Here is a 25810-nt window from a genome sequence, read left to right on the forward strand (position 1 = left end):
CCAAGCTCTCCCTGCTCGTTCCTCGCCTCCCAGGGGATTTGCTGGGATTCTGGAAGGCCCCCAAGCAGGGCAGAGGAGAGGGTGGGGCTTCCTGGAGCCCCTCCTGTCCTATCTTCCTTTATTTCCTGAGACTTACTTTGGGGACTCTGGAAAAATCTGTGAGTGTCTTGGTTTCTATACCCGTGTGCTATTGTGTGAGAGCCCAGCCTTTCCTTCAATTCAGACCCCTCCCCTCACCCCTGACAAGTAGTCCGGAGGGAGAAATGGGTCAGTGCCCCTGTCTGGCCCACCTAGAAGGCAGCCAGCCCGGGGACGTGACGCGGCCCCAGCGCCTCCTGCAAAACCCACTTCCTATTGCCCCTAAGCCACCACAGAAAATGCCAAGCACTTTTTCCTTCTTCCCAGCTAAGGCAGACACACCTTGGGTTTATTTGTCTAAGGATTTTCCATTTCCTTTTCTGGAAAGTTGTTTGGGTCCTGCACGTTGCTGTCTCCACAAAGGAGGCTTGGAAGAGAGGCACGTGTCCCTGAGAAGTGAGAGTGGGGAAGGCTGAGAACCCAAGACCAGTGGGACTCAGCAGTGCTCACCCTGACACCTGCCTGAAGCCACGAGGATGCCCAAGGCCTCTTGGGGTTGTCTGTCATAAGAATAAACCTATTTTAGGCATGAACAACCCAGGCCAGGGCAGTGACTTCCCCAGGGCCTCATGGCACGAGGTTGCCAGGTCTCCCCTGCTCGTGGCTATGCTCACAGTTGTCTTCAGAAGCCCTCATTGTCTGAGCTTCTCATTCAGCCCTGGCTCCCACTTGGACGGACTTGGGTGGTGTAGGACTCCCTGAGGGCAGAGCCCCTACATCTTTACCTCTGCATCCCAGCCCGGTGCTCCCGAGGCATAGCCTGTCCTCCTCATCTGCACCAACCCAGGAGTGGGAAGCAGAGCATCTCCGTGGCTCCAGTTCAGGCTATGCAGAGAAGACAGGCTCACGTGGCCACATCCTGGCGGCAGCATGCCATCCCCGCTCCACCAGCTCCTCCCTGAGAGTCAGAGCCAACCGTGGGGAGAGGGGCAATGAGGGAACCTCCCCTGCTCCTGCTGTGGCTAGAAGCCCACCCCTCCTAGCCCTCTTTCTGCTTGGACCCTCCTCTCCCCAAACCACCTCCCTTCCTTTATACAAACAAATCTGTCTGCCATGTTCCCTACTCCAGGAAGCCTTTCCCGATTACTGGAAAGAGGTGGGGCTCTTCCGCTGCCCAGAGATCCACCTCACCCCTTCCTGTGGCTCAGGCCTGGTCCCAGCTGCCCACCCCTACACACCAGGGCTGCATGGTAGAGCATCACAGCTCCAGGCTTCCTCCATTGGCAGGGCCATTTGAGTCCACTAGTGCCTGAGCCAGGAAGTGGTGGAAGGATGGTTCCTATGGGCATTGACCCTGGCACTAGCTCAGGTGGGGCACCGGGCACTGTGTTATCAGAACCATGATGGCTCCGCATCAGGGATTCGCCCTACTGAGGTGCCCGCTCTGAGTCCTTTCCATCGAAAGCCCTGCTACCGCTGGCTTTTCAAATCTCTGCTGGATCAATTCCCTGGATGGCCAGAATTGGGGAAAAGACTTCCTATTGATGACAGGCAGCGGTCTCTGTTATCAGAGAGTAAGAGTTGGTAAATACTTCTTTCTTTCTTGCCATGACTTCCAGGAAGCACAGATGGAAAGTGATGCTCAATGGCAATCTGTCTCCGGTGCCACGAGCAGCTTCCTTCCTCTCTTTGGTTTTATTTTCACTAGATTGTTGTTAGGAGTTTTTCTTGTAATTCAGTCCCTCAGTGTTCAAAGTGTGGTTCTGGGACCAGCAGCATTGGCATTGCCTGGGCGTTTGTTAGAAATACATAATCTCAGGCCCCACACGGCCCTACTGAATCAGAGTCTGCATTTTAACAATACCCCCAGGTGTTTATGCTCACATTATAGTCTGAGTAGCACTGATGGAATCCCCAAACACTTTTTTTTTTTTTTTTGAGAGGGAGTCTCGCTCTTTTGCCCAGGCTGGAGTGCAGTGGCGCAATCTTGGCTCACTGCAAGCTCCGCCTCCCGGGTTCACGCCATTCTCCTGCCTCAGCCTCCCGAGTAGCTGGGACTACAGGCACCCGCCACCACGCCCGGCTAATTTTTTTGTATTTTTAGTAGAGATGGGGTTTCACCGTGTTAGCCAGGATGGTCTCGATCGCCTGACCTCGTGATCCGCCCGCCTTGGCCTCCCAAAGTGCTGGGATTACAGGCGTGAGGCACCGCGCCCGGCCCCCCAAAAACTTTTTAAATCAAAGTTGCATGAAATAAGACCTGTGATGCTTCTTCCCCTTTTCTATCCCGATTTCCCTACCAGGGGCCTCCCACGAAGCCCTGTCAAGCCCAACCCCACCCCATTCAAGCCCCACCCCTTCAAGCCCCATCCCTTCCAAACCAGCCCTTGCTCTGATTTTGCCCCTCATTCTGCTCCGGCAGGGTCAGTGACTGAAGGCTGTGGGAGGGGACCCTCTGTGTTGTGGTCTGTAGGGATGAGAAAGATAGTGAGCTTGTGCCCCAGGATAGGGACCCTCCAGGAGCTGGCTGATCCCTCACAGACTAAGTTGACCCTCCTATGGCACTGCGCCCTCACGGTTCTGCTCCTGGTCACTCCTGGCGAGTGGGGCATCATCGTGTGGTCACGCCAGGCCCAGGTACTGTCGCCAGGATGAGGCAGGAACAAGGAGGGCCCGAGAGACCTGGGAGTGGTCGACCTGAGGAGCTGCAGCCCCAGGGAGTGGGTCCTTAGTCCTGCTTCTGCTCCAAGAGCTGTCACTAGGTGGAGGGTGCAGGAAATGTTGGATCTGCAGCCTGTAGGGCAGCACTGGGACAGGGGGCTGAGTTCCCGGAAGCCACATGTAAGGAGCAGCCTTCAGAGCTGGCCCACGTGGGACCGGCTTCCCAGGAAAATGACCAGGGCCCCACCAGGGGAGCACCCACATGGAGGTTAGTGGCCCTCTGGCAGGGATTCATCCAGGGGATTCCGGAGTCTGATCATGTGTACTCCCAGGCCACCTTTGCGAGGTGAGTCCAAGCTCTGCCTCCTCCTGGAAGGCTTTGTGACTTCTGCCCTCCTGATCAGCTCCTCCCCACCACTCTAGGTGTCTGTGAGTCTGGGCCCCCTTCCAGCCTTCAAACCCGGGGCCTGGGCCTCCTCTGTCCACCCATCCTCAGGCTCAGTGGGTAGGGATGGGCAGGAGACGAAGGCAGACCTGTGATGCAGGCCTGGCAGGCCCCTCCGTCTTGGCTGGCCCTAAAAAATGGCCATTTCCAAAGCCTCTGGTTCTCGAACACCAAGGGCTTGGGGAGGGACCCTCATTCCCTGCACCCAGGCTGCTGCTAGTGCTGTATTTAGCCTTCTTCATGGGCCTGGGCCTGGCATGGAGACCCAGGCTTCCTGAGTTCCAGGCTCTGCGGCTCTAACCCCATCTGGCTCTGGCTCTTCAAGGGCCCCCTTGATGCCAGCCTGGAGTGGGGTGTTCAGGGAGGAAGTAGGGACATGGGTCCTGCCTCAGTCATGAGGCAAGTCCTGTGCTCTGCTGCATGCCCTGCCGGGGGCCACTTTACTGTTTGTGGGGCTGGGGAGGAGTAGGTGGAGACTAGTTCACTGTGTACGACATTGGGGAAGTTACCTGAGCCCATGGCCTCAGTTTACTTTGGTGCAATGGGGTTGCAAAGGCCTGCAGATCCTGCTGCTGTGATGTTCCAATGCTCTGGCGACAGGAGGGCCTGGAGGTCGTGGCATGGGGGCCTGTGAGGTGGCTTCCCAGGACCTGCATACCTGTAGAGCAACAACACAAAGCAGGAGGTGTGTGTGCTGGGGCGAGGCTGGGGAGCTGGAGCTGGCTGAGACGGGCCCAGGGCAGGGGACCATGTCATCATTTTCTCATTAGGTGAGACAGTGATCTGCCCATGTGAGATGATCTTGCTGGCCCTGTGGGCTCCAGGAATGTTGGCTTCACATGAATAGATTTGCCAGATGGACGTCAGAGGGAGGGGGGTCTCTGGGTGGACAGGGGCAATGGTAGGCCCTGCCCACCCTTCCTTCCACCCTTCTAGGCCTCACCCACCTAGCCCCTGCCCACGACATCCTAGGGGAGAAAGACCGAAGGGGCACTGTCCCACAGGCGGCCCTGCCCCATCCCTCCTCTTGGTGGCCTAGCATACCTTCCTAACAGTGCCTGGTGGACTGGGAGATGGCAGGTCCTGCTCATCTTTGAACACCTTCCCAAGCTGCCTGCACACGGAGCCTGCTCCCCACCTGGCTATGCGTAGAGAACTGGGTCAGGCCCGGCCCCTGCCTTACTCAGGCTTCGGGGTACTGTCTGGAGATAGAGACCAGGACACACATAGCAAAGTAGAGTGTCCCCAAGAGGGGGCCCAGGAAGCAATGCAGTCACAGGAACACCCATAGCTTCTCTTCTGCCATTTAAACTCAGCTCTCGGGGAGGACAGAAGGTGACGGAGGTCCCTGGATGAGGGGCAGCCAGGTGGCAACCGCTGTGAGCACTCAGAGGGGCCAGAGAGACAGGCTCAGGGCTGCAGGTAGTGGAGGCCACAGTGTACATGGCACAAGGCTTCAGAGGTGGCAGGGTGATATTGACCACAATGTGTATTACTCCGTGTGTGCAGGTATGCACATGCGTGTCCTCACATGTGTATGTTCAGGCACACATGTTTGTATGTGTGTGCACACATGTACAGGTGAGAAACGTGGTGGTGCATCGTGTGTGCAGATGTGTGTTGTCCATGCATGTGCACGTGTGTGTGCAAGTATGAGTTTGTGTGTACATGAAGCCCATGCACTGTCAGAGGTGGAGGAAGGGATAACCAGGCCTATTACCAGGTCCATTGCCTGGTTGTGACTTGGCAGGGCCTGTGGCAGGGACTGGGGACCCATCCTGAGGGAGGAGAGGGTTAGGGACCCACCTACCACCTGGAGCTTGTTGCACGGTCCGTCTGAGCACAGCTGGAGTGTGCCCATCTCCAGTCCCGCCCTATGCACTGCTGGCTGGTGGTGGTGGTGGCAGCGGGCCACATTGACTTTTGTGTGTCAGGGTTCTTTGGCCTTCATGGCCCCTTTCCTCCAGACATTGAGACATTAAAAATTTAATTTTACAATTGCATTGGCATCAAGATGAATGTATGAATCCTGGTGGTGAGGCCTGTTTGAACAACCCTGAGCGCAGTAAAGAAGGAATTTCACCAAAGCTCTGGGGCCACTTGCATCTAGGCCATTCCACCATTGGGCCCAGGAGGGAAACGAGACTGTTCCAGGCAGGGCATCTGTTTCTTCAGCTGAAACTCACTGGGCTTTGCATGCTGGGAACGCCGAAGAAGCCAGGGAAGCTTTGGCCTTTGAAGCAGCTGGCTTGAATCCGGAGGAGGCAAGGGCTCCCAGAAAATCAGACTGGGCCAGGAGGCAGTGGGAGCAGTGTCAGTGGCCACAGCGCTCTCAGGAGGAGACAGAGCCAACGAAGATGCAGTGAGAGGTGGCAGAGGCGGCAGCCACCAATGACAGAGTGGGACTTATTCCAGGGGGACATTTGTCATGGGAGCCTCCAGGAGAGGAAGAAGTGAACCGAGAGTCCAGCGCCCAGAGACTCCCTGTGGGGACACCTGGCTGGAGGTGCAGGGTGGGAGGGGGTGGGGAAGGGGAGCATGAGAAACTCAAAAGGCCAGCAGATGGCCCAGAGCCATGAGGCAGTGGCTGCTGACTCTTCAGGGACTGCAGTGTCAATGGGGGGTTGACAGGCCTCTATCTTGGCTCAGGCCTTGATTGGAGATGCAAAAACGTCAGGTCCTGGGGGACTGGGAGAGTAAAAGACAGGGTCTCCTGCGGATTCCTTTTGGCTGCCCAGGCCTCTTGGTTCCCGGTCAGGGAGGGCACTTTTCTGAGTCCTTGCTGCAGCCTGAGGAGGAGGTGGCCTCTTGTTAAGCAGAGAAGGAAGGAGGAAGAGGCTGGGTGTGGCAGGCAGAGCAGGCCAGGCAGACTGGAGACCAGGGGTTCCAGCCTGGCTCCACCCTGCCCCACCAGAAAACTCCCCGAGCCTCAGTTTCCCATGCACCAGAGGAGGGCGTGAGATCCGGTGCTATCTGACCCCTTCTCCCAATCCTGGTGCTTTATAACCTAACAGGCCGATGTGGGAGACTTCTGAGGGATCCCAGGGCGGGTAGAGCAGAATAGAGGCTGCTGGGGCCCAGGAGAGAGGCAGAGCTCGGCGTGAGGATGTGCTCCAAAGCCACTTAGATACATGACGCTTCTTTCCAGGGCCCCACAGCGCCGGGGCCATTCCAGGCAGAGCCCCTGTCCTGCCCTGCCCTCCCTAAGGGTGTGGGCTGGCAGCCTGGTACAGATGCCACCCCCAGCTTTTTCTGCAAGTGAGGAATGCCTGCCCTTTCGGGCCAGTAGGGATTCCTCACCCTCAGGGCAGGGCTGGGGAAAATGTGACTTCACTCCTTCCTGGACTTCCTTCCCACAGAATTGGGGTGGAAGTAGGCCCAGTCTCCTCAGGACACCCTCATTCTGAGAGTTCAGTCCGACTCTCAAATCTCTGCCCCGTCCCTGAATGTGGCACCTCAAGCCCTCACAGACCCCAGCCTGGCTGATGGCAACTTTTCCCCGTCCTGTCTCTGTGGCTCATCCTCTACGGCATCAAGCAGGGACCATTGCTGGAGAGTTGACGGTAAAACATCAGAAAACTATGCTTTCCATAAAGAAATGGGTACAATATTATCCCTGCACCCCTAGGACAGTAAGCCTGGCCAGTGCTCAGGGCAGGCAGCGGCGGGGTGAGGAGGGGCTGGGGGCAGGGAGAGGAGAAGTGCATGGGAGGCAGTAGCCTAGAAAATTACTAAATTGTTCCAGCTCTGGTGAATCACTGGTGGCCCGCTAAATCCGCTTTTGATTTAAGAGAGATCGTGTGACACCTAAATGTTCAGGAATTATCTGTCAGACAGGGAGGAATTCACTGGCTTTGAGAGGTGGGTGCCTATCTCTTCTCTCGGGGGATTGAGACAGTCAGCAGATGCCACCAGGATAACCCCCTCCATGCCCAGCCCTCTGCTCAGCTCTGCGGCAGGGCACGGTGGGCAGGAACACAGAGGCCTAGGCCCTGCTTTGGGGACTGTGGGCCTGGGGTGAGCACGGCCTTGACCTTCACCGAGGGTTCTGTTGTGGAGGAGGGATCAGGAGGGGCTGCTGCAGCTGGGGAGGAGGGCAACGGCACCATGGCAGAAAGGAGAGTGTGGGTGCCAGCAACCAGGCACTGCCAGCCTGGGGCGTGGAGCCAGAGCCTCTGTCTAGAGCAGGAAGGGGTGGTGAGGGCCTCAAAAGGATGGCCAGTGGAGAGCTCCGGGCAGAGGAACTTGAGAGACCCTGGGGCCATCCTGTCTCTTTTCTGGGTCTGTGTGCTCTGGGCCTGGGCCCCTCCTCTGCTCCCCCAGGCTTGGAGAGGGCTGGCCTTGCCTCATGCAAAGGACCACTGTAGACTGGTCCATGGCCAGTGGCCTCCTGTGGGTGCAGGCCTGTGTCTGCACCACCTCTCAGGGTGACCTGAGAGCCAGGGCCGGCAGGTCAGTCAGGAGTGGGATGGCAGCGGATGCCCTGTGCAGGATCTTTAAGCAGAGCCAGGAGCCACTGGTCAGTTGGGACGGATTTACTGGGAGGAGCATTTTCTGATTTTTCACCACCTCCTTTCTAGTACCCATGGGAACTGGGTCCTTTTTTCCCACCCTCCATCAGGGTTCTCTGCCCCAATTCAGGAAAGCCTGAATGATTCTGGAAAATTCATCCAAGCTGTGGGCGAGCTGATGGTGACTAGATGGTCCGGACCAGTCTGCTGTCTGAGTCCCCTCCTACCCCAAGCTCCATCTTCCTGGTGGCCCTCCTGGAGGGAATGAAGTCATTGTTTCCCCCAGCCAGGCCTGTGGGTGGGAAATCCCTGCTGGCCCCAGAGGGATGGTCCATCCCGCCTTGGCCCCTCTACCCTGCACTTAGCAGAAGCTTCTGGCCAGTGATAACCTCAGCCACACCCAAGGTCTGGACCCTCAGCCAACACCCGAGGCTCCGTCCACCTTCCTCCGGATGAAGCCCAAGGCTCTCCCACTGGGAGATGGGGCCCAGACAGTCCTGGGAACAGCCAGCTCTGGCTGGAACATGGGTATCCCAGGCATGTCAGGAATGAGGCACATCTGGAAAAGCCTTTGCCGAGACCATTGCTGTCAGCTGGGCCAGGCAGTGCCCAGCCTCAGTGTCCTTAAGCCCCGCCCAGGGCTCAGAAGTGGGGGTGGGGGCAGCCCCTTTATTTAGCTTGGCTCGGCCCGAGTCCATGGGAGGATGCAGGAGCCAGCAGAGGGCGAGGGGACAGCACCTGCCAAGTCAGGAAGTCCTGGAAGAGAGCTGGGCTGCACACAGCACCTGCCCTGGAGCCCAGTCTCCTAGGGCTCACTGGAATCACAGGGATGGCTCTGGCTGCCCTCAGCTCCTCTGGTGCCCACTCTTAGTCCGGTGCTTCCATTCCTGCCCCACCACCCCAATTATACATGGTTGTTGGAGGCTGTCCTCTCCTCCCTCCCTCCCCCCTACCCTATCCTGGCACCTCTCTGGGCCTGTAGCCCCCAGATTTTGTACTGGGCTTTCTGTCTGATAATCAGGTCATCGGGGGCCCTTCCTGACAGGCGGGCAGAGAACTGCATTTGGGCTCTGGGATGGGTGCGTCCTGAGTTTTAGTGCCAGCTCTGCCTTTCCTTGGCAAGTCACTTACAATCTGAGCCTTCTGGGGTTGCAGGAAACAGGCCCCAGCTGGACACTGTGTCCTTTCTTCCTTCCTTCCTCCTCTGGTCGGCCTGGATTTGTGGCAGATCAGAGAGAAGGAGGCGGAGGGGTTGGAGACATCCCTGGGCCTGGGGCTGCAGCGGCAAGCCTTTCCCCTTTTTATCCACATGGCCAGGTGATGGCCACAGGGCCCCTGGGAGATGGTGGGCACATGAGCTGCGTATCGGCATTCCTGGCCGTGCCTGCATTCTGGTGGCGCCTCCTGCTGACAGCCATGCCTTCCTTCAAAAGAATGGAGCCGTAATGGTGGTATTAAAGGCAGAGGCCACACTCACAAGGGGGAGAGGGTGGGAGACACAGGGGGAGGTGGAGTGGCACCCTGAGGACCCTCATAGCCTCCTGAGATTGGTGGGCACCTACCTGCCTGGGCAAAGGTGCTTTGCCTGACCACTTCGCCCGATCCCCCTGGCCTCCTGCCCCAGTGCAGAGCAGGGGCTTCTGCTGAGCGCGCGCGCACACACACACACTCCACAATACGTCGGTCATCAGCCAGCGTGTCCTCACCTAGCCTGCGGGCCCTCACACCAAGATGGAAACTGCATGTGAACAGGAGCTGGTCTGTCTGGCTCGTGGCTGTCTCCCCTGTACCCAGAGCAATGTCTGGCACATGACACACACTAAACATTTATCCAACTATATGTTAGATAAATTAGTAAGTCCCAGATGAGTCTTACCCACATGGGCCCCCTAGCAAATCATGGGTCCTCAGCTGCACAGATGCTGACCCAGCCACGGACACCATCATGGACACACGGGACATGCCTGGGTCCACGCAGGCCTGTTTTCCTGTCTCTGCCACTCTGCATGGCCACACTGGCCTGAGTTCAGTGGCTCCTTGTGGCCTGGTGCCAGTTCTGCCTCTGCTTCTTTGCTCAAGTCTTCTTGGCTGAGTCCCAGCACCCGCCAGCCTCATAACAGCCCTGCACCAAGCAGAGCAGGGCAGGGACAGGTGAGGGGAGGAGGAGGGTGGTGTGTATGTCTCTCAGTAGACATGGTCTGCAGGAGACACCCAGGAGCCTGTGGCCTGAAGGGAAATGGCTGTGTTCCAGAGGACTCTGGTCTGAGGGGTGCCACCCCCTGCCCTCAGGAGCCAGGTCTGCAGGAGAAACAGTCTGCCCTCCAAAACTTCAAGGTGAGGGGATCCTAGCCCTGCAGAGAGAGCTCTGGTTGGACACCCCTGGAACTGACCAGAGAGCTCCTCATGTGGGTCAATGTCCCTGCCAGGGCATGGGGCCAAGGGCCAGGGGCCAGGGGTGTGAGGGAGCCTCCCAGAGCCTGGAATGCTGAGCCAGGGTTCCTCAGAGGAAAGGATGTAGAGGAGGGCCCAGGAAGTAGCCCAGCAGGGCCAGTTCCCTCTCCTGGACAGCTAAGAAAGTACTGATGACTTTCGGCCACCCGGGCTCTCTGAGCAGGCAGGGTCTGCTGGCCACCACCGTCCTGTATAGGCACTTAGGGGAATGCGTCATCACCCCCTGCAGCCCCAGCAAACACACATCAGGCTGGTCCCTGGCAGTTCACCCCGAGAGCCAGGCCACAGCTGGGCAGAGGGGTGGCCAGTAACGGCTGGTGTCATTCTCTGCAGGATGGCCCCTGGACAAGAGGCATAAGACCCACTCATCCTTATCCTGCCCCAGGCACACTTAGAACTCAGAGAAGTCCTCTCACCAGGCCTATAAATGGGAAGATGCCAACACTCCCGAGTAGGACGGTGGTGGGGCAGGCAGGAGGTGGGAGGAGAGCCCAGATCATCCCAGGCCCTCCCTAGGGGATGCAGGGGGACCCTCCCTCCTGGGCCTGGCTCTTCCAGCACGTTCCATGCAGCAGGGAAGTGGGCCAGGCCCAGGGATTCCTGACAGCTTGCTGGCCCCAGAGTCCGGATTCTTTTTGTTTGTTGGCTGGCGCTGGGCCTCTGGATTGGAGATGCCCAGGGCGCAGGGGGCCCGCGGGGGTCCGCAGCAGGGCCTCGGCCCCTCCCTTTGCAGGGGCTCGTCTGGCCCCTACTGGTCTCTCCTTCTCCTCATTTATCTCTCCCTTTCTACTTCTTGGCTCTGGGTCCAGTCCTATCTCCCTGTTTCAGTTTGTCTTTTCCTAGCCCTCTGCGCTCTCTCTGTCTCTCTTGGCCCTGCTTGTCTCACTGTCTCTGGTTGGGGGTCTGTCTCTTTCGCTTCCACTTTTGCTCTAATTCCTGGCTACTGTCTTTCCTTTCTCCTTGTCTGTCTCTTCTCCTCCCCTCAGCCTGCATCTCTGTCTCTCCCATTCTCTCCTGCTCCCTCCCTCCCTCCTCTCCATCACCTTCCAATGCCAGGTGGGGCTGCCGTTCCTTCCACCTTCCCAGTGACCCGCCAGTGTGACTGCCTTGAGAGGAAAGTCCTAAACTGTCCCATCTTCACCAACCTGCCCACAAATCATTGGTTCAAATTGCTCTGGAGAAGTTTGGGAGCTCCCAGGGTAGCGGCTTTCTAAGAGCTCTGCCTAGCTCAGGCCTGTCCCCAACCACAGCGTGGAGGGCAGCCACAGACAACCTCTCTGCACCTTCTGATGCCTCCGTGCCCCATCCACAGAGGCCTGGCTCGGGGAGACTGGAGACTCTGGGACATCCCTAACATGGCATGCAGTGGCCGTGTGGGAGGCCCTGACTGCCCCTCTGGAGCCCTGGGCCCAGGGACTCCAGACCAGTGCCTCTCTGGATTGGGATGGGGATGTCAGGCCAGCAGGATCATGGTGCCTGCCTCCAGGGAGGGCAACGTCCACCCACTGAGTCCAGCCCGCCCACCCCGCCCACCCCGCCCACTCCGGAGCACCTGGCTGTGTCCTCAGGAACCCCCTGAGCTTTGCACACAGGGCGGAGACACCTGGATTTCTCTGGTCCCCTAAGTGGGGCCAGCTTGGAAGAATTTCCCAAAGCCTATTAGAGCAACGGCTGCCTCCTGCCTGCCTCCTTGGGCTGGGCAGGGCTGAGGGCGGAGGGAAAGAGAGAGGGAGGGGGAGAGGAGGAAGGAAAAAGTTGGCAGGCGGACAGCAGAGCCGTGTCTGCATCCATCCAGAGGAGGTCCGTGCGGTGTGGGGCGGGCCAGGAGTGAAGAGAGGCCTTCCTCCCTTTGTGCTCCCCCCGCCCCCCGGCCCTATAAATAGGCCCAGCCCAGGCTGTGGCTCAGCTCTCAGAGGGAGTTGAGCACCCGGCAGAAGTCTCAGGCCAAGCCCCCTGCCAGCATGGCCATCGAGTTCAAGAAGAAGCTCTTCTGGAGGGCAGTGGTGGCTGAGTTCCTGGCCACGACCCTCTTTGTCTTCATCAGCATCGGCTCTGCCCTGGGCTTCAAATACCCGGTGGGGAACAACCAGACGGCGGTCCAGGACAATGTGAAGGTGTCGCTGGCCTTCGGACTGAGCATCGCCACGCTGGCACAGAGCGTGGGTCACATCAGTGGCGCCCACCTCAACCCGGCTGTCACGCTGGGGCTGCTGCTCAGCTGCCAGATCAGCATCTTCCGTGCCCTCATGTACATCATCGCCCAGTGCGTGGGGGCCATCGTCGCCGCCGCCATCCTCTCGGGCATCACCTCCTCCCTGCCTGGGAACTCGCTCGGCCGCAATGATGTGAGTGGGGTGTCCCCGAGCTTGGGGGGTTCTAGAATGATGCTGAAAGGCACCAGTTCCATCCTCTGCCCATCGTGCAGATGCGGACACTGAGGAACGGAGAGGACAAGAGGTTGCTGGAGGTCACATAGAGAGCCGGGGGGGAGAGCTGGGGCTGGAACTCAGTTATGCATGCCTCCCAGAGCCTGTTTTCTGCCAGGCACTGTGGGAAGCTGAGATCAAGAGAATAATGGTCTTGCCAATGTCCCCTGCAGGGCATCTATTAAGGGGAATAAGCTTGGCCAGCAGCTCCTCGCCCCTTGGCTGTAGCTTTTTGGCCCTTCTCAGTCCTGCCTGTGCCACCAACTCCCTCCTCCCCCAGCCCTGCACCCTGGGGAAACTTCGCCCGCTTTCCCCAGCCACCCTGAACCAGATGCCCAGCCTGTCTGCAGCTGGTTCTGCAGGTGTGTGAACAGGACTCCCTCAGGGAGCCCCCCATATTCACACAGGTTTCCAAACAAACCACCTCTAGGAATCCAGAGAAAGGCCGTCTTCCACTCTTCCGCCCCTGGGAATTAGACAAAGATAAGGCAGTGAAAACTCTTTCTGGGGCTGTTTGAAGGCAGTTTTCCTGGATTACAGTATGGGCTGGGGGGCAAGTGCTGGGCTCCATGGTCTCCAGGCACTGAGAGGTGTGGCGTGTGTGTGTGTGTGGGTGGGTGTGCGCGCATGTGCGTGTGTGCATGTACGTGCGCGTGTGTGTGTGTGCAGGTGTGTATGTGTGCATGCGTCTGCCAGCATGAGTCTCTGTGCTTGTGTAAACTGTGTGCATGTTTGTGCTGCTGTGTTAGGGTGTGTGGGGGTGAGTTTGCAACCACACGTGCCCATGGCTCCCGGCTTGAATGGGGTCTGGACTGGGGTCACTAATGACAAGCAGATGCTGGTGACTGGGTGGCAGCTGTGGAAAAGAATGTCTCCTGGGCTGCTTAGCATGGCAAAGTGGCCGCTGGTGGCAGCTGCCTGCTGTCCCAGACCTGGCCTTTCCCAGCTCCTCAGACAAGTGCAAACTCAGGCCGGGCTTGGGCAACAGCAGGAGGCGATTTGGCCTGAGAGACTGAGGAAGGCTTGGAGGATGTCTCTGAGGGCCCAAGGGGCAGGTGAGCAGGCTTGGGGGTGCCCTCACAGGGAGGGAGAGAAGTTAAGAAGCAGAGAGGAGGACTTGTCTGGAGAGATGAGGCTGGCAGGGCTGTAGGCAGGGCAGGTGGGTGTGGGGACTGTGTGGGCCATCTCTGAGGGCGCCTCAGAGATGGCCGTAGTGATTACAGCGGCTGTCCTCTCGCTTCTCAGTCAAAGTTCAGATCCTGCGGCTGACAGCCTGGGGGAGGCTAGGTGAAGGTCTGGTGCAGAGGGCAGCTGGCTCAGCCCAGCCACGGGGGGCTTAGCGCTTTTGTGTCACGGTGACACCTCACCCAACCTCCTCTGCAGCCAACCTCTGCTTGGCCCAAGATTGAAGATTACCTCCATGGGCTGGAGTTTAGACTTTAGCCAGTTTAGACGTGGCTGCGGGGTATGTACGGGACAGAGTTCAGGCAGGCCATGTCAAGCTCTGCCCCCAGGCCTCAGTTTCCAGTGGGGGCAGAGCTTGTGGCCTCGGGGAGTTCCACTGGGTAGGGTCAAGCTCACACTGAAGCTTGGCTGGGTATGCTGGGCTGGGGAAGCGTCCCTGTAGGGGAGGGGATGTGATTCCTAGACTTTCTGACCCCATATCGTCCCTCCCATCTCACAGGGCAGAACCTCTGCACCTGCTGGCAGAGGCTTCACACTCTAGTATGTGCATCCGAGCCAGAGGCGGGAGGGCGGGCCCCTTCTGTGCCATCTGGATCAGAGGCCACACCCGACTCCTGTGCCCCATTCCCTCCCTGGCCTTCATTTTTTATAGTCACCCCAATACTTGGGCTGGGCGTGTTGCAAATGGGAGAGAAAGAGGAGCAGCCTAGTGTGGGAGCCGGCCCTGGGCTGGGAGGCAGACACCTGGGTTCAAGACCTGTCTGCTGCTAACTTATTGAGCTTTATTGGAGCTGTGGACCCTGACCCTCGAGAGGGGACTTAAGTGTTGTGACCTCACAGCCACACCCAGACAGCCAGCTCACTTCATTGCTTTGAGCTTATCACCCATCCCACGAAGGCTGGCTAAGAGCAGCCCAGCAGGGGCAGTGCTGAACATAAGAGTGCTAAGCATGATGGTGGGGGCTCAGGCACTGCCCTGTCCCGACAGTGGAAGGGTGGGGATCAGAAGCTCAACTCTGGGCCTAGAAATAGAGAAGGTACCCCCCTAAAGGCTCCCGTCAGACACTGGCCCTGGAACTGGAGGGGTCTCAGGCGTGGCCTGGATGCCTCAAGAGGAGCAGGGAACGGTCTGGGCAGCAGGTGACACACTGTCCTTCATGACCTGGGGGAGGCTCCTGCAGCCTCTCTGGCCCTGAGCCCCACCCCGGCCAAAACCTGGGTGGGGCAAGTGGTTGGCATGGAGATTTCCAAGGAAAACAGAGAAAGAAGTGGCAGGAAGTGGTTGCAGTGAGTCAGGGGGTGTCCCTTCGGGACATGTTGGGGACAACTTTCTCCTGACTGAGTCAGGGCTCAGGATACGCCCTAGAGAGACCGTGGGCCTCCATCCAGCCTGCAAGGTCCCGGTTAGTACTAAGAGCCATATACCAATTTTAGCCAAGGGTGAGAGGCTCTGAGGCTGGGGTGGACACTCTTGCCTGTCCCTGTCCTAGCTCAGCCACTAATACCATGTGGCATTACACAACAGACCGGCCTGTGTGGCCCTAGTTCCTGTCTATGAGATAGTGACATAGCAGGGTGTGGCTGGGCTCTGAGAAGTAGGAGATGCTGGTGGACTCAGGATTCCTGGTATTTGCCGGCTTTTTTCATTCTTCTGCTGTCTGGTCTGCTCAGCCGGCTCCCTACAAGCATGACTGGGGACTGCTGGGTGCTCACGTCTAAACTGGGTTAGGTTAGCCTGGCTGCCTCCCCAGAGAAGCCCACAGCCCTAGGTCAAGATAAGCCAGTGCCCAGCTGTCTGTGATACGGAGCAGGAGGCAGATGTGATAAGAGGTGTCAGGGCAGGCCCAGGAACTTTTGAACTTAAGGGGTGGGAGGGCCTGGAAGGCATCAGGGAGAAGGTTTCGTAGGAGCCTGAATGTGGAGACATTGCAGAGGGAAGGGACAGAGGGACTGTGTGAGCACAGGCTAGGAGGAGGTGGGGGCCATGGTGTGGGAGTTGTGGGGTATGGTCAGGCTGGAGGGGCATGGGAGGAGGGTGGTGAGTGCTCAGGATTTGGGCCAGGCGCTGCATCCAGGGGAAGGGGTCTGGGTCCCCAGAGCCTGTGATTTCAGCCCGCTGGGCTCAGGCAGAGGGCAAAGCTACCCTCTTTGGGGTCTTCTCCCAGTCCTGCTCATTCGGGGCCTGACTGCTCATGAAGTGTTTCTACCTGCAGCATCAGGGGCCTGACCGAAGCCCTAAGCTCTCCCCTTTATCCCATTTTTCTGGGCCTCAGTTTCCCCAGTCATAAAGTGAGAGGCCCCTTCATGCCACCAGTTCTCCCGGGGGTGCTGCCACCTCCTCCAGAGCTCAGGGGAGGGCTGGGGAAAGGAAGGCAGAGTTTCCATGTCCCTGCCCAACCCGGCCTGCCCAGGGAGGGGCTGGGGGCTGGGTGGTGATGCCACATCTGGGACATATAATTACTGTTTCCGCCAGCCCCAGATGAGGGGGAGGGCACAGAGATGGGGCGGGAGCTTTGTGGTGGAGACTTCCCTCATCACGGAAAATCCTGAGGCTGCTTCCCCTTTAAGGCCCTCAGAACAGCCCAGCTGGTCCCAGTGTTGCCCATCCCAATGCTTGGCCCTGACCGGGGCTTGCCCTGGGAACTCTGAAGGGGCCATGCTTTGAGAAGGGACATGGCCCCCTGGGATGCCTGTCTGAGGGGTTCACCCCCTGCTCATTACCCCCAAGGGGCCATTAGTTCACTGCAAGCCAATTTCAGATGGTGCCCCCACTTAGTCTAAGGCCCCCACCCAGGAGGGGCCATGGCCCTTACCTTCTGGAAGCGCCAAGTCTGGAGTCTCCTGAATGGCTGGGATCTGAGCCCTCACACCTGGAGGTGAAGGCAGGAAAATACTGTCCACGAGGCCCTGCAAGTAGCCAGGGTCCCCTCAGTCAGGGCTTCCCCCTGGGGACAAGAGGGGCTCCTTGCCCACATGGAATGGTACCCAGGGGGATCATGAGGGGCTGTCTTCACTCAGCCAGGAGCTACAGTTCAGTGGGGTGGGCATACTCTGAGGCTGAAATCTCCAACTTAAAAGACATCCAGAAAGGCTGGAAAATGACCCCGGCCCTTTCAGCAGCTCCTTTCAGTGCCTGCAATCTCGCTGTCAGGGCCCCTTGAGAGGCAGATTTCTACTCAGTGTAAAGAAGGTTGTTGTTGATATTGTTGTTGACATGAAGAAGGGGCTGCCTCTAAGTCAATAAGGTCCTTGCCATTAGGGGTGTGCAAGTAGATGCTATCTGGTGGGGAGGCTGCTTTGGGGGTGCTGGTCTATGCAGGGGTCCAGTGGGGTGGGTGACAGGTTCTGCAACATAGGCTTTGTGTCACGCTGAGGCCTGCGGGGGATCCGGTGCTCAGGTTTCTGATCTGGGGCTGGAGGGTGACCAACCTGAGGTCAGGCAGGAGGTATTTCTAGATACTGCCAGGGGCTAGAATCTGGGCCAAGGCCTCCATTTTACTGATGGGGAAACTGAAGCCCACGGAGGCACGGAGACAGAGGTGTGGCGCTGCCTCCTAGCCCTTGATTATTTCTGCTGCTCCGAAGTATACACACATGGCACAAGCACAAACATGCACACACATGTGCTCTTGCGTGGGGGACGCACACACGGTACACAAAGCACATTCTCAAGACCGGATGGTCCCACTCAGGCTCTGGGACCCAAGGAGGGTTGGGCGGGGGTTCCTCAATGGAGCCTTTTCCTTTCCCTGCCCTGGAGTTAGGAAAAGAAGGAGGGAGGGAGGGAGGGAGGGAGGAAGCCATTGCTTTGTGTATTGTTTCTTGTCAGGAAGATGAAATGGTTTCTGGGAGCAAATAAAGGGCTTGTTGAGACCTGCTGCTTTCTCACACGGGGGGCTCATTTTGTTTTTCTCTTGTCTTCCCTCTCGAGCTGGTAGTGGCACCTGTGTGGGTATATGACACAGGGAAACAGTGAGGCACTCAGAAGTGCCATCAGACATACCCAGTGCAAACACACAGCACGGCCTCCAGGACCTCATTTTCTGCAGAGACCCCTGTATGATAGCTGTTCCCAGAGAGGGCCGAGACACTTGGTCAGTACCTCATCAGTTGTCTAAATATCCAACATGGGATGAAAAAGAGTGTGCATTCTCTAATTCACGGGTACAGGGTTTTTCATATTTTTCTTAAATCAAGCTTGTTAATTATGGGGTTTGAACCCTCCCTGTTCGTAATATTGGTAGTTTTGGGCTGCTTCATGATTCTATACATTTCTAATAGAAGATTGTTAAAATTTTTCACTCTGGTGGTAGAGTGATCCAATCCTCCTTGTAATTCTGTCAATTTTTCCCGCATTTATTTTTAGGCTATGTTGTTTAGTGCACACACGTGGGGGATTTTTGTAGTTCTTTTATAGATTTTAAAAATTTAATTATTGTGTAATAAACCACTTACAATCTAACAAAAAAGAGAGTCAGCCCTGGACACATGTGGTCATCCACAGACACAGCAGACACTTATTTACAAAGACACACAGAGGCACACAAAACCAGGAATACCCCCATGTCCACGTGTGAACACCCATGGAGGAGTGACACTGTGGGGCCCACATGGGTCTCCTCACTGCCCAGTGCTGAGTCCTGGAGGCACTGCGGTGGGCAGGGCAGGCCTCGATGGTTCCTGTACCTCGAGAACGAATGCTCAGAGCCTCAGTCAGGCCTGGCTCTGGAGCCTGCTGTTCCCCAAGGCCAGGGCGCCAGAGTGCCCAGGCCAAGCCAGGGGCCCCGTGTCTTGGAAGCTACCCTGGTTGGCCTGTCTATGGGCAGCGGGGAAGGCTTAGAGCACATTGCCTGGAGAGATCATCCCTGGGCTGCCCTAGAGGCAGGACACACTGACAGCCACAGAGCCACCTTCTGCTGGCTCCCAAGTCCAAGCTGGCAATAGCCAGGTCCCTTGGCTGGGCCTGGGAGTGACCAGCCCATTGACCTGTGAGTGTAGGGTGGCACAGACTATGGGGCAAGGATCCCGGCTTTGCTGCATCCTCCCTGGGCCTCAGCCTCTGCATCATCATCTCACTGAGCCATCACACAGGCTGCCCTCTGGGGCTCCCAGAGGCTAATGATTGGCCCATTGTTTCCCAGCTAGAAAGTGAGGAAGATAGCCCTGGGTCCGGAGAGCTTCTCTGGAGCCAGGCTGCCCCTAGTGAGGGTGGGGGTTCTAGAAAATTAGCATTCTCTGCCACTTCTGTCACCACACAATGAGCCTCTCCTCAGATGTGTGGGCAGAGAAATGGCAGAGGTCCCCCACCCTGTCCTCACCGAGCTCCCAGGCCAGGAGGAGATGCACCCATATAGGCTGCAGGAAGATTGGTTTCCTACAAGATGCAGAGAATTCAGTGAGGGCATGGTGGGTGGGAGCAGAAGTTAATTCCAGCCAGGGATCTGGGAAGGCTTCTAGGAGCTGGTGGGGTCTGAACTGGGCCTTGAGCAGTGTTTTTACAAGGGCTCAGCACAAAATGGAGAGCTTGTATCTTCTGACACTTCAGAAGAAATATGTGGATTATTCTTTAGGTAATACTTGCCTTCACAAAACCCAGGGCTGCAAAGGCGGGAAGAGAATTGTTCTGATTGTTACTTTTTTCTGCCTTAATAAGACCTGGGCCAGGCAAAACTACATGGGGATGTGCAAACACACACACACACACACACACACATACACACATATACACTTATATATACTATATATAAAATATATATTATATATGTGTATATATATACATATATGTATAAAACAAGTGATTACAATGGGAATTGTCCCTGTGTAAGCAACTTTTCAAATTTAATGGGTTGTAAACAGTAACATACAATTTGAAGTATTTTACCTGCTCTTTCCTGGACATTGAGTTTCAACAGGCCTTTCAGTGCCCCTTCCAATTCTGAATTATCAAGTTTTTCCAGATGTAAATAATGCAAGTGTATTAGGCAGTTGAAGGAAGGTTGTCAGTAGATGTTGAAGCAAGCAGGGGAGGCTTCCTGGTGGTGGTGGTAGTGGGTATTGGAGAGGAAGGCTGTCAGCCCATGTGGTTCTCAGCAGTCAGGAAGGCACATTCCAGAATTCCCAGGGCAGGTGGCTGACCCCTCCCCTTCCCAAGGACTCAGAGTACAGGGCCTGGAACCATCACCCTCTGCTCTGTCCACTTTGCATGAAAAGCATGGTGTCTTTGGGTAGCAGCTGGGACTCTCACAGCTGGTTAAGAAACAGAGGAGGAGATGAGCTCCTTCTGGTCACATCTGTGAGGGGTGGGGCTGGGAGGATTCTCCAAGGCGGGAGCCACTTACAGCGATGACTCCATTAATCATCGGGGAAGGGCTGGTTTCAGGACTTCTGCCAGCTAGCAATTAGGCCACCCTCACAGAGCAGAAGATAGACGAATAGAAGGAGCCGCGAGCTTCCTGAGGGCTCAGATCCAGAGGGACAGGGGCCTCACAGGTGCAAGTGTGGGTGGGCATCAGGACTAGCCAGGCTGGCTTCACCAGCCTCAACCCCATTCGGCCTGTCCTAACTCTGGGCAGGCTTCTGCCAGCAGCTCCAGCTGCCGTCACTCCTTCTGCCTGTCCCCAAATCCTGCACCCACAATGAGAAGAACCAAAACAAGAGTCACAACCACTACCCCATTCCTCCTGCATCGGCAACTCTTTCCAAATGCCCTGAGACAGCCCCTTTGGCCTTTGAACCTCCCAGCTGCTCTGGAGAGCAGGCATGGACAATGAGATCCATTTTGTAGATGGGAAGACTGAAGACCAGAGGGGATAGGCCATGCTCACGGTGCCAGAAAGTAGAAGAGTCAGGACCTGAACACAGGGCTTCTGCCTCCTCGGCCCAACCTTGGGACAGAAAGGGAACTGGGCATTGCCCAGAGGGCTGGCGGACCTAAGGGATGTAGCCCTGGGGTCCGCCAGGAAAAGCCCAAAGTTGGGGCTGCAAGGCAGGGGAGGGGATGTGAGTCATTCCCTGTAACCCAGGGCTGCAGACAAAGGCGGGAAGAGGATTGTTCTTGTAGGATGGCCTCAGGGTGGGGCTGGGAAAACCTCCAAGGTGTGCCCCCCTACCTTGGATTTTGCAAAATTCCCTATGGCCTTAGAGACCCTCCCATATCCTGAGGATGGGAGCTGGGTAGTGAGACTCCCAGCTGGGAAGTGTTTGGGTGCAACAGCCCTGCCTGGGAGAAGGCAGCCTAAGTGACCTCATCTGGGCATCTATGCAAGGGAGCCTTTGCTGATGTGGTCCAGCTCCCCTGTGTGAGTGCACTTAGCCCCTGGGATGGCCACAAAGCATAGTGGAAGGTGCTGGGGCTTCCTGGGGAGGGGTCCTCCTGGGGCAGCTGCATGGGGAGGGCTTTCATGACCTCACGGCAGCTCCCATTCCCTTCTCTTTCCATGAGTCATGTTTCTAAAAGTGGCCCAGGAGTAAGTGGCAGCCAGACAGTGGTGGCGGGGCCTCTCTGGCCAGGGAGAGGGAGGGTGAGGCTGGGGCCAGCAGTGGGGAGGAAGAAGAGAGAAGGAGAGACAGGGAGGGCAGGGCCAGAAGTAATGGCCTTGGACCAAGGAAAGATACAGGGGTGGAGAAGGAGAGAGGATGGAGACAATAAGGGAGGCAAGCACAGAGGAGAAAGAGGGGTGGAGAGAGCCAGGACCTCTCTGAAGGCCTCCCCAGCCCCAGAATTTAGATGCAGTTGGGCATGGGGTAGAATGGTCTGGACTTTTGGGTATGAAGCCATGTCCCCTGCTGGGCCTTCCCACCTGTTTGCATCTCTTCTCCTAGGAGTGCTCCTGACCATCATCTTCATGCCTGGGGCTTGCCCCTTGCCTCTGGCCTTGGTACCCCAGAATGCCCTGGCCTGGTTGCAGCTGGATGAGAAGGCCTCAGCTCACCCCAGGCCTCTCCAGCTTCTAGGCAGAGTGGAGCCTGGGTCTAGGCAGGTATTAGGGGCTGAGCTGGAGTTTCATCAACAGCAGTGGGTGGGTTCAAGGCCTGATTTCCACTACCTGCTGTGTGTGCTTGCCCGGGATCCTGCGATGGACTCTGAAGGCCCATCTGAGGGTCTGCCCTCCATGCCTGGGTCTGGGAGGCTGGGGATCCTTGGGGTCCTGGGACATAGTCCCTGCCTACCCTCCTCACCAGTCCTCACCGCCTATGTCCCCTGCAGCTGGCTGATGGCGTGAACTCGGGCCAGGGCCTGGGCATCGAGATCATCGGGACCCTCCAGCTGGTGCTGTGTGTGCTGGCCACTACTGACCGAAGGCGCCGCGACCTTGGTGGCTCAGCCCCCCTTGCCATTGGCCTCTCTGTAGCCCTTGGACACCTCCTGGCTGTGAGTCAGGGGCCCTCCCAGATGGTGGGGGGGAAGGGAGGGCAGGGGCTGGTGGGGTGCCCTGCCATGGGCAGCCAGTGGAGCTCCCGGCAGGGCTCTTGCCATTGGGTGGAGGATGGCAGGTCAGTGCTGGGGACTGGGGGCAGGGTCCTGCCCTGGAGAGGAGCAGAGGGACCTCCTGCCCAGCTTGAGGTCAGCACTCCTCTCTTGCTGGATCTCATTGTCCCCCACCCTGATTGTTCTCTCTCCCTCCACCCTCTCCCTCCTCTCACTCTCTCTTCACCTGTGACTCTCTGCCTTTGCCTCTTCCTGTCTCTTTCCCTCACAGATTGACTACACCGGCTGTGGGATTAACCCTGCTCGGTCCTTCGGCTCCGCGGTGATCACACACAACTTCAGCAACCACTGGGTAGGCGACCCACAGGCTGCCCATACCGTGCAGGGAGGTAGGGTGGGAGGCTTTGGTGTCCCATGGTAAGCCTGACCCCACCCTCACAGTGTCCCTTCCTGTCCTGGAGGCTCTAGGAGACAGCCAGGGGACAGGAAATCAGGAAACCGAGGCCTGCCATGTAGAGGCAGGGTGGGGTCACACTGTGAGCAGTTTCAGGCCCAGTCTCTGCCCTCCCAGCTCGGCCCTGCCCCATGCTGCCTGGCCTCCAGGTCATCCCAGCTGTGTGGTTGAAAGTGGGGCTCCAAATCCTGGCTCAGCCACTTTCAGGTTCAGCATGACCTTGCACCGTGTGCTTGAGCCTTGGTTTCCTGAGCTTCGGAGGGGCATATGGTGGTACCCACCTCTCAGGGTGGTCAGGAGGAGGAAAGGGCTCACTCCCTATCTGTAAACTGAGCGCAATACAGAGGAGGCGCTCAGTGGATTTTGTCTCTTATGGTTGTGGATGTGGATGTGCTAGGCCAGCTTTGCATTAGGCAATGGTCTCTGGGGCCCTTTCAAAGCTGGAAGCGTGGGGGCAGTGGCCTTCCTCAAGAAGGGGCTGCTACTGCCCATGCCTGAGCTGGGCCATGCAGAGGCAAGGAGGTGCCCTTACCATGTACTCTGGCCTGGGCCAGTTTTGAGGGCACTGGAATCAGGATGTTAGGATTTGGTGCTCCTACCTGCCTCCATCGCAGGTGGGAGAAAACCTGTCCAACGGGGTGGTGGGCTGGGAGGTAACCCAGGGAACGATTTCCAGGGGCTTCTGAGTGGAGCCGTCTCAACGTACCTGCTCTGTTCCTAGATTTTCTGGGTGGGGCCATTCATCGGGGGAGCCCTGGCTGTGCTCATCTACGACTTCATCCTGGCCCCACGCAGCAGTGACTTCACAGACCGCGTGAAGGTGTGGACCAGCGGCCAGGTGGAGGAGTATGACCTGGATGCCGACGACATCAACTCCAGGGTGGAGATGAAGCCCAAATAGAAGGGGTCTGGCCTGGGCATCCACGTAGGGGGCAGGGGCAGGGACGGGCGGAGGGAGGGGAGGGGTGAAATCCGTATTGTAGACACTCTGACAAGCTGGCCAAAGTCACTTCCCCAAGATCTGCCAGACCTGCATGGTCAAGCCTCATTTGGGGGTGTTTCTATCTCTTTCTCTCTCTTTCTGTTTCCTGGCCTCAGAGCTTCCTGGGGACCAAGATTTACCAATACATCCACTCCCTTGAAGTCGTGGAGGAGGTGAAAGAAAGGGACCCACCTGCTAGTCGCCCCCTCAGAGTGTGATGGGAGGTGTGCCACAAAGTCCCCCCTTGCCCCAAAGTTGCTCGCCGACTCACCTGCGCAGGTGCCTGGGATTCTACTGTAATTGCTTTGTGCCTTTGGGCATGGCCCTCCTTCTTCTCCTAACATGCACCTTGCTCCCAATGGTGCTTGGAGGGGAGAGATCCCAGGAGGTGCAGTGGAGGGGCAAGCTTTGCTCCTTCAGCTCTGCTTGCTCGCAGGCCCCCGACCCGCTCGGACTTACGGCCTGACCTTGGAATTGTCCCTATCTCAGGGCCTCAGCGACCTCCTTCTGCAAAGTGGCAGGGATCGGCAGAGCTCAACGGGCCTGCAACCCCTAAGTGCAGACACAGTATGGGTCCAGAAGATGTGGTCTAGACCAGGGCTGCTCTTTCCACTTGCCCTGTGTTCTTTCCCCAGGGGCATGCCTGTTGCCACACGCCTCTGTGTACGTGTGTGCAGAGCAGACAGGCTACAAAGCAGAGATCGACAGCCAGCCAAGTAGTTGGAACTTTCTGTTCCCCATGGAGAGACTTCCCTAGACAAAATAAAGCCATTTGGAGGGTGAAGGAGGAATACCCATGTTACTTCTCTGAGTTTTAGTTGGTCTTTCCATCTATCACTGCATTATCTTGCTCATTCTTTCAGTTCTCTACTCCCTCTCATCAGTGTAGACACAGGTCACCATTATGCTGGCGTATGTTTATCAAAGAGCACTTGAGCTATCTGAAGCCCAAAGCCTGAGAACAGAAAGAGCCTGATGCAGGTCAGCCCATGGAGGCAGATGACCTTGCTGGGCCTGGGGGTTTTCCAAGCCCTCAGCTGGTCCTGAGCAGGATGGAGCAAGCTCTTCTCTTGTTCATGAGCTCCTGGTTGGAGGCATTTGAGCAGGTGAGTAACCTGCACAGGCTTGCCGTGTGACCCCTGGCCACAGCCTTCCCTCCGCATTGACCTGGAGGGGAGGGGTCAGCCTTGACGTGATGAGGTTGCTATAGTTGCAGCCCAAGGACAGTTCAGAGATCAGAATCAGCTTTGAAGGCTGAATTCTTCCACTCATCTATCTACATAAGTCCATTCATTTCCACCAGGGCCAGAGCAGCTCCACCACTGTGCACTTAGCCATGATGGCAACAGAAACCAAGAGACACAATTACACAGGTATTTAGAAGCAGAGGGACAACCAGGAGGCCCTTAGCTATCACCAGCGCATCACGACTGCACACTGTCTTCTCCATTCTCCAGCAGGAACTTCTAGCTCATTTAACAGATAAACTGAGGCCCACGGTTTCAGCTAAACAATGATTTGGCCAGGCCTAGTAACCAAGGCCCTGTCTCTGGCTACTCCCTGGACCACAAGGCTGATTCCTCTCATTTCCAGCTTCTCAGTTTCTGCCTGGGCAATGGCCAGGGGCCAGGAGTGGGGAGGGTTTGATGGAGGGGAGGGGGGCACACCCACCCCCTGCTTGGTTCTAGGCTGCTGCACACCAGGGCCCTGCATCTGTCTGCTCTGCATATATGTCTCTTTGGAGTTGGAATTTCATTATATGTTAAGCAAATAAAGGAAAATGACTTGTAAGGTCCTTCGGGCTTCCTGTAGTTTTTCTTCTTTTGATGCCGTGTCCCCACAAATGTTTCTGGATGACTCCACAAGGAAATCAGTCCACTGCTAGAGACCCAGTCTGAGGAGGAGCCACTGCCTCCCCTTCTGCCTTCAAGACCACCGATCTCAGGCGATGGATACAGCCACACCCCAGAACCCTATCTGAGGGATACAGGGTCCTGCCCCTAGCAGGAGACTTCCAGAGCCCAGTGGGATGACTTTGGAGACCTGGGGGCAGGGAAAAGGGGCAGGCTTCTGATCAGTTTAAATGGAGCGATGGGAGCCATTTCTGATTCCGGAGTATGGACGGGATGGGGGAAAGCAGGCCTGAAGTCTAACAGCGCCCTCATCCCCTCTACCCTCCACAGAGCAGG

At 57.2% G+C, this 25810-nt stretch overlaps 2 protein-coding genes across 2 annotated transcripts in view; one reads left to right on the forward strand and one right to left on the reverse strand.

Annotated features, from left to right (window-relative positions):
- Positions 1 to 25810, reverse strand: part of GGCT (gamma-glutamylcyclotransferase) — a 1150694-nt gene that overhangs the window by 396421 nt on the left and 728463 nt on the right. The window lies entirely within an intron of this gene.
- Positions 11760 to 25416, forward strand: AQP1 (aquaporin 1 (Colton blood group)). The gene is made up of 4 exons (XM_050783254.1): positions 11760 to 12491; positions 21964 to 22128; positions 22457 to 22537; positions 23361 to 25416. The coding sequence occupies exons 1-4, from the start codon at positions 12108 to 12110 to the stop codon at positions 23538 to 23540; spliced, it is 810 nt and encodes a 269-aa protein (XP_050639211.1). The 5' UTR covers positions 11760 to 12107; the 3' UTR covers positions 23541 to 25416.

The sequence above is a fragment of the Macaca thibetana genome, chromosome 3, assembly GCF_024542745.1.
Source record: "Macaca thibetana thibetana isolate TM-01 chromosome 3, ASM2454274v1, whole genome shotgun sequence".
NCBI classification, from domain to species: Eukaryota; Metazoa; Chordata; class Mammalia; order Primates; family Cercopithecidae; genus Macaca; species Macaca thibetana.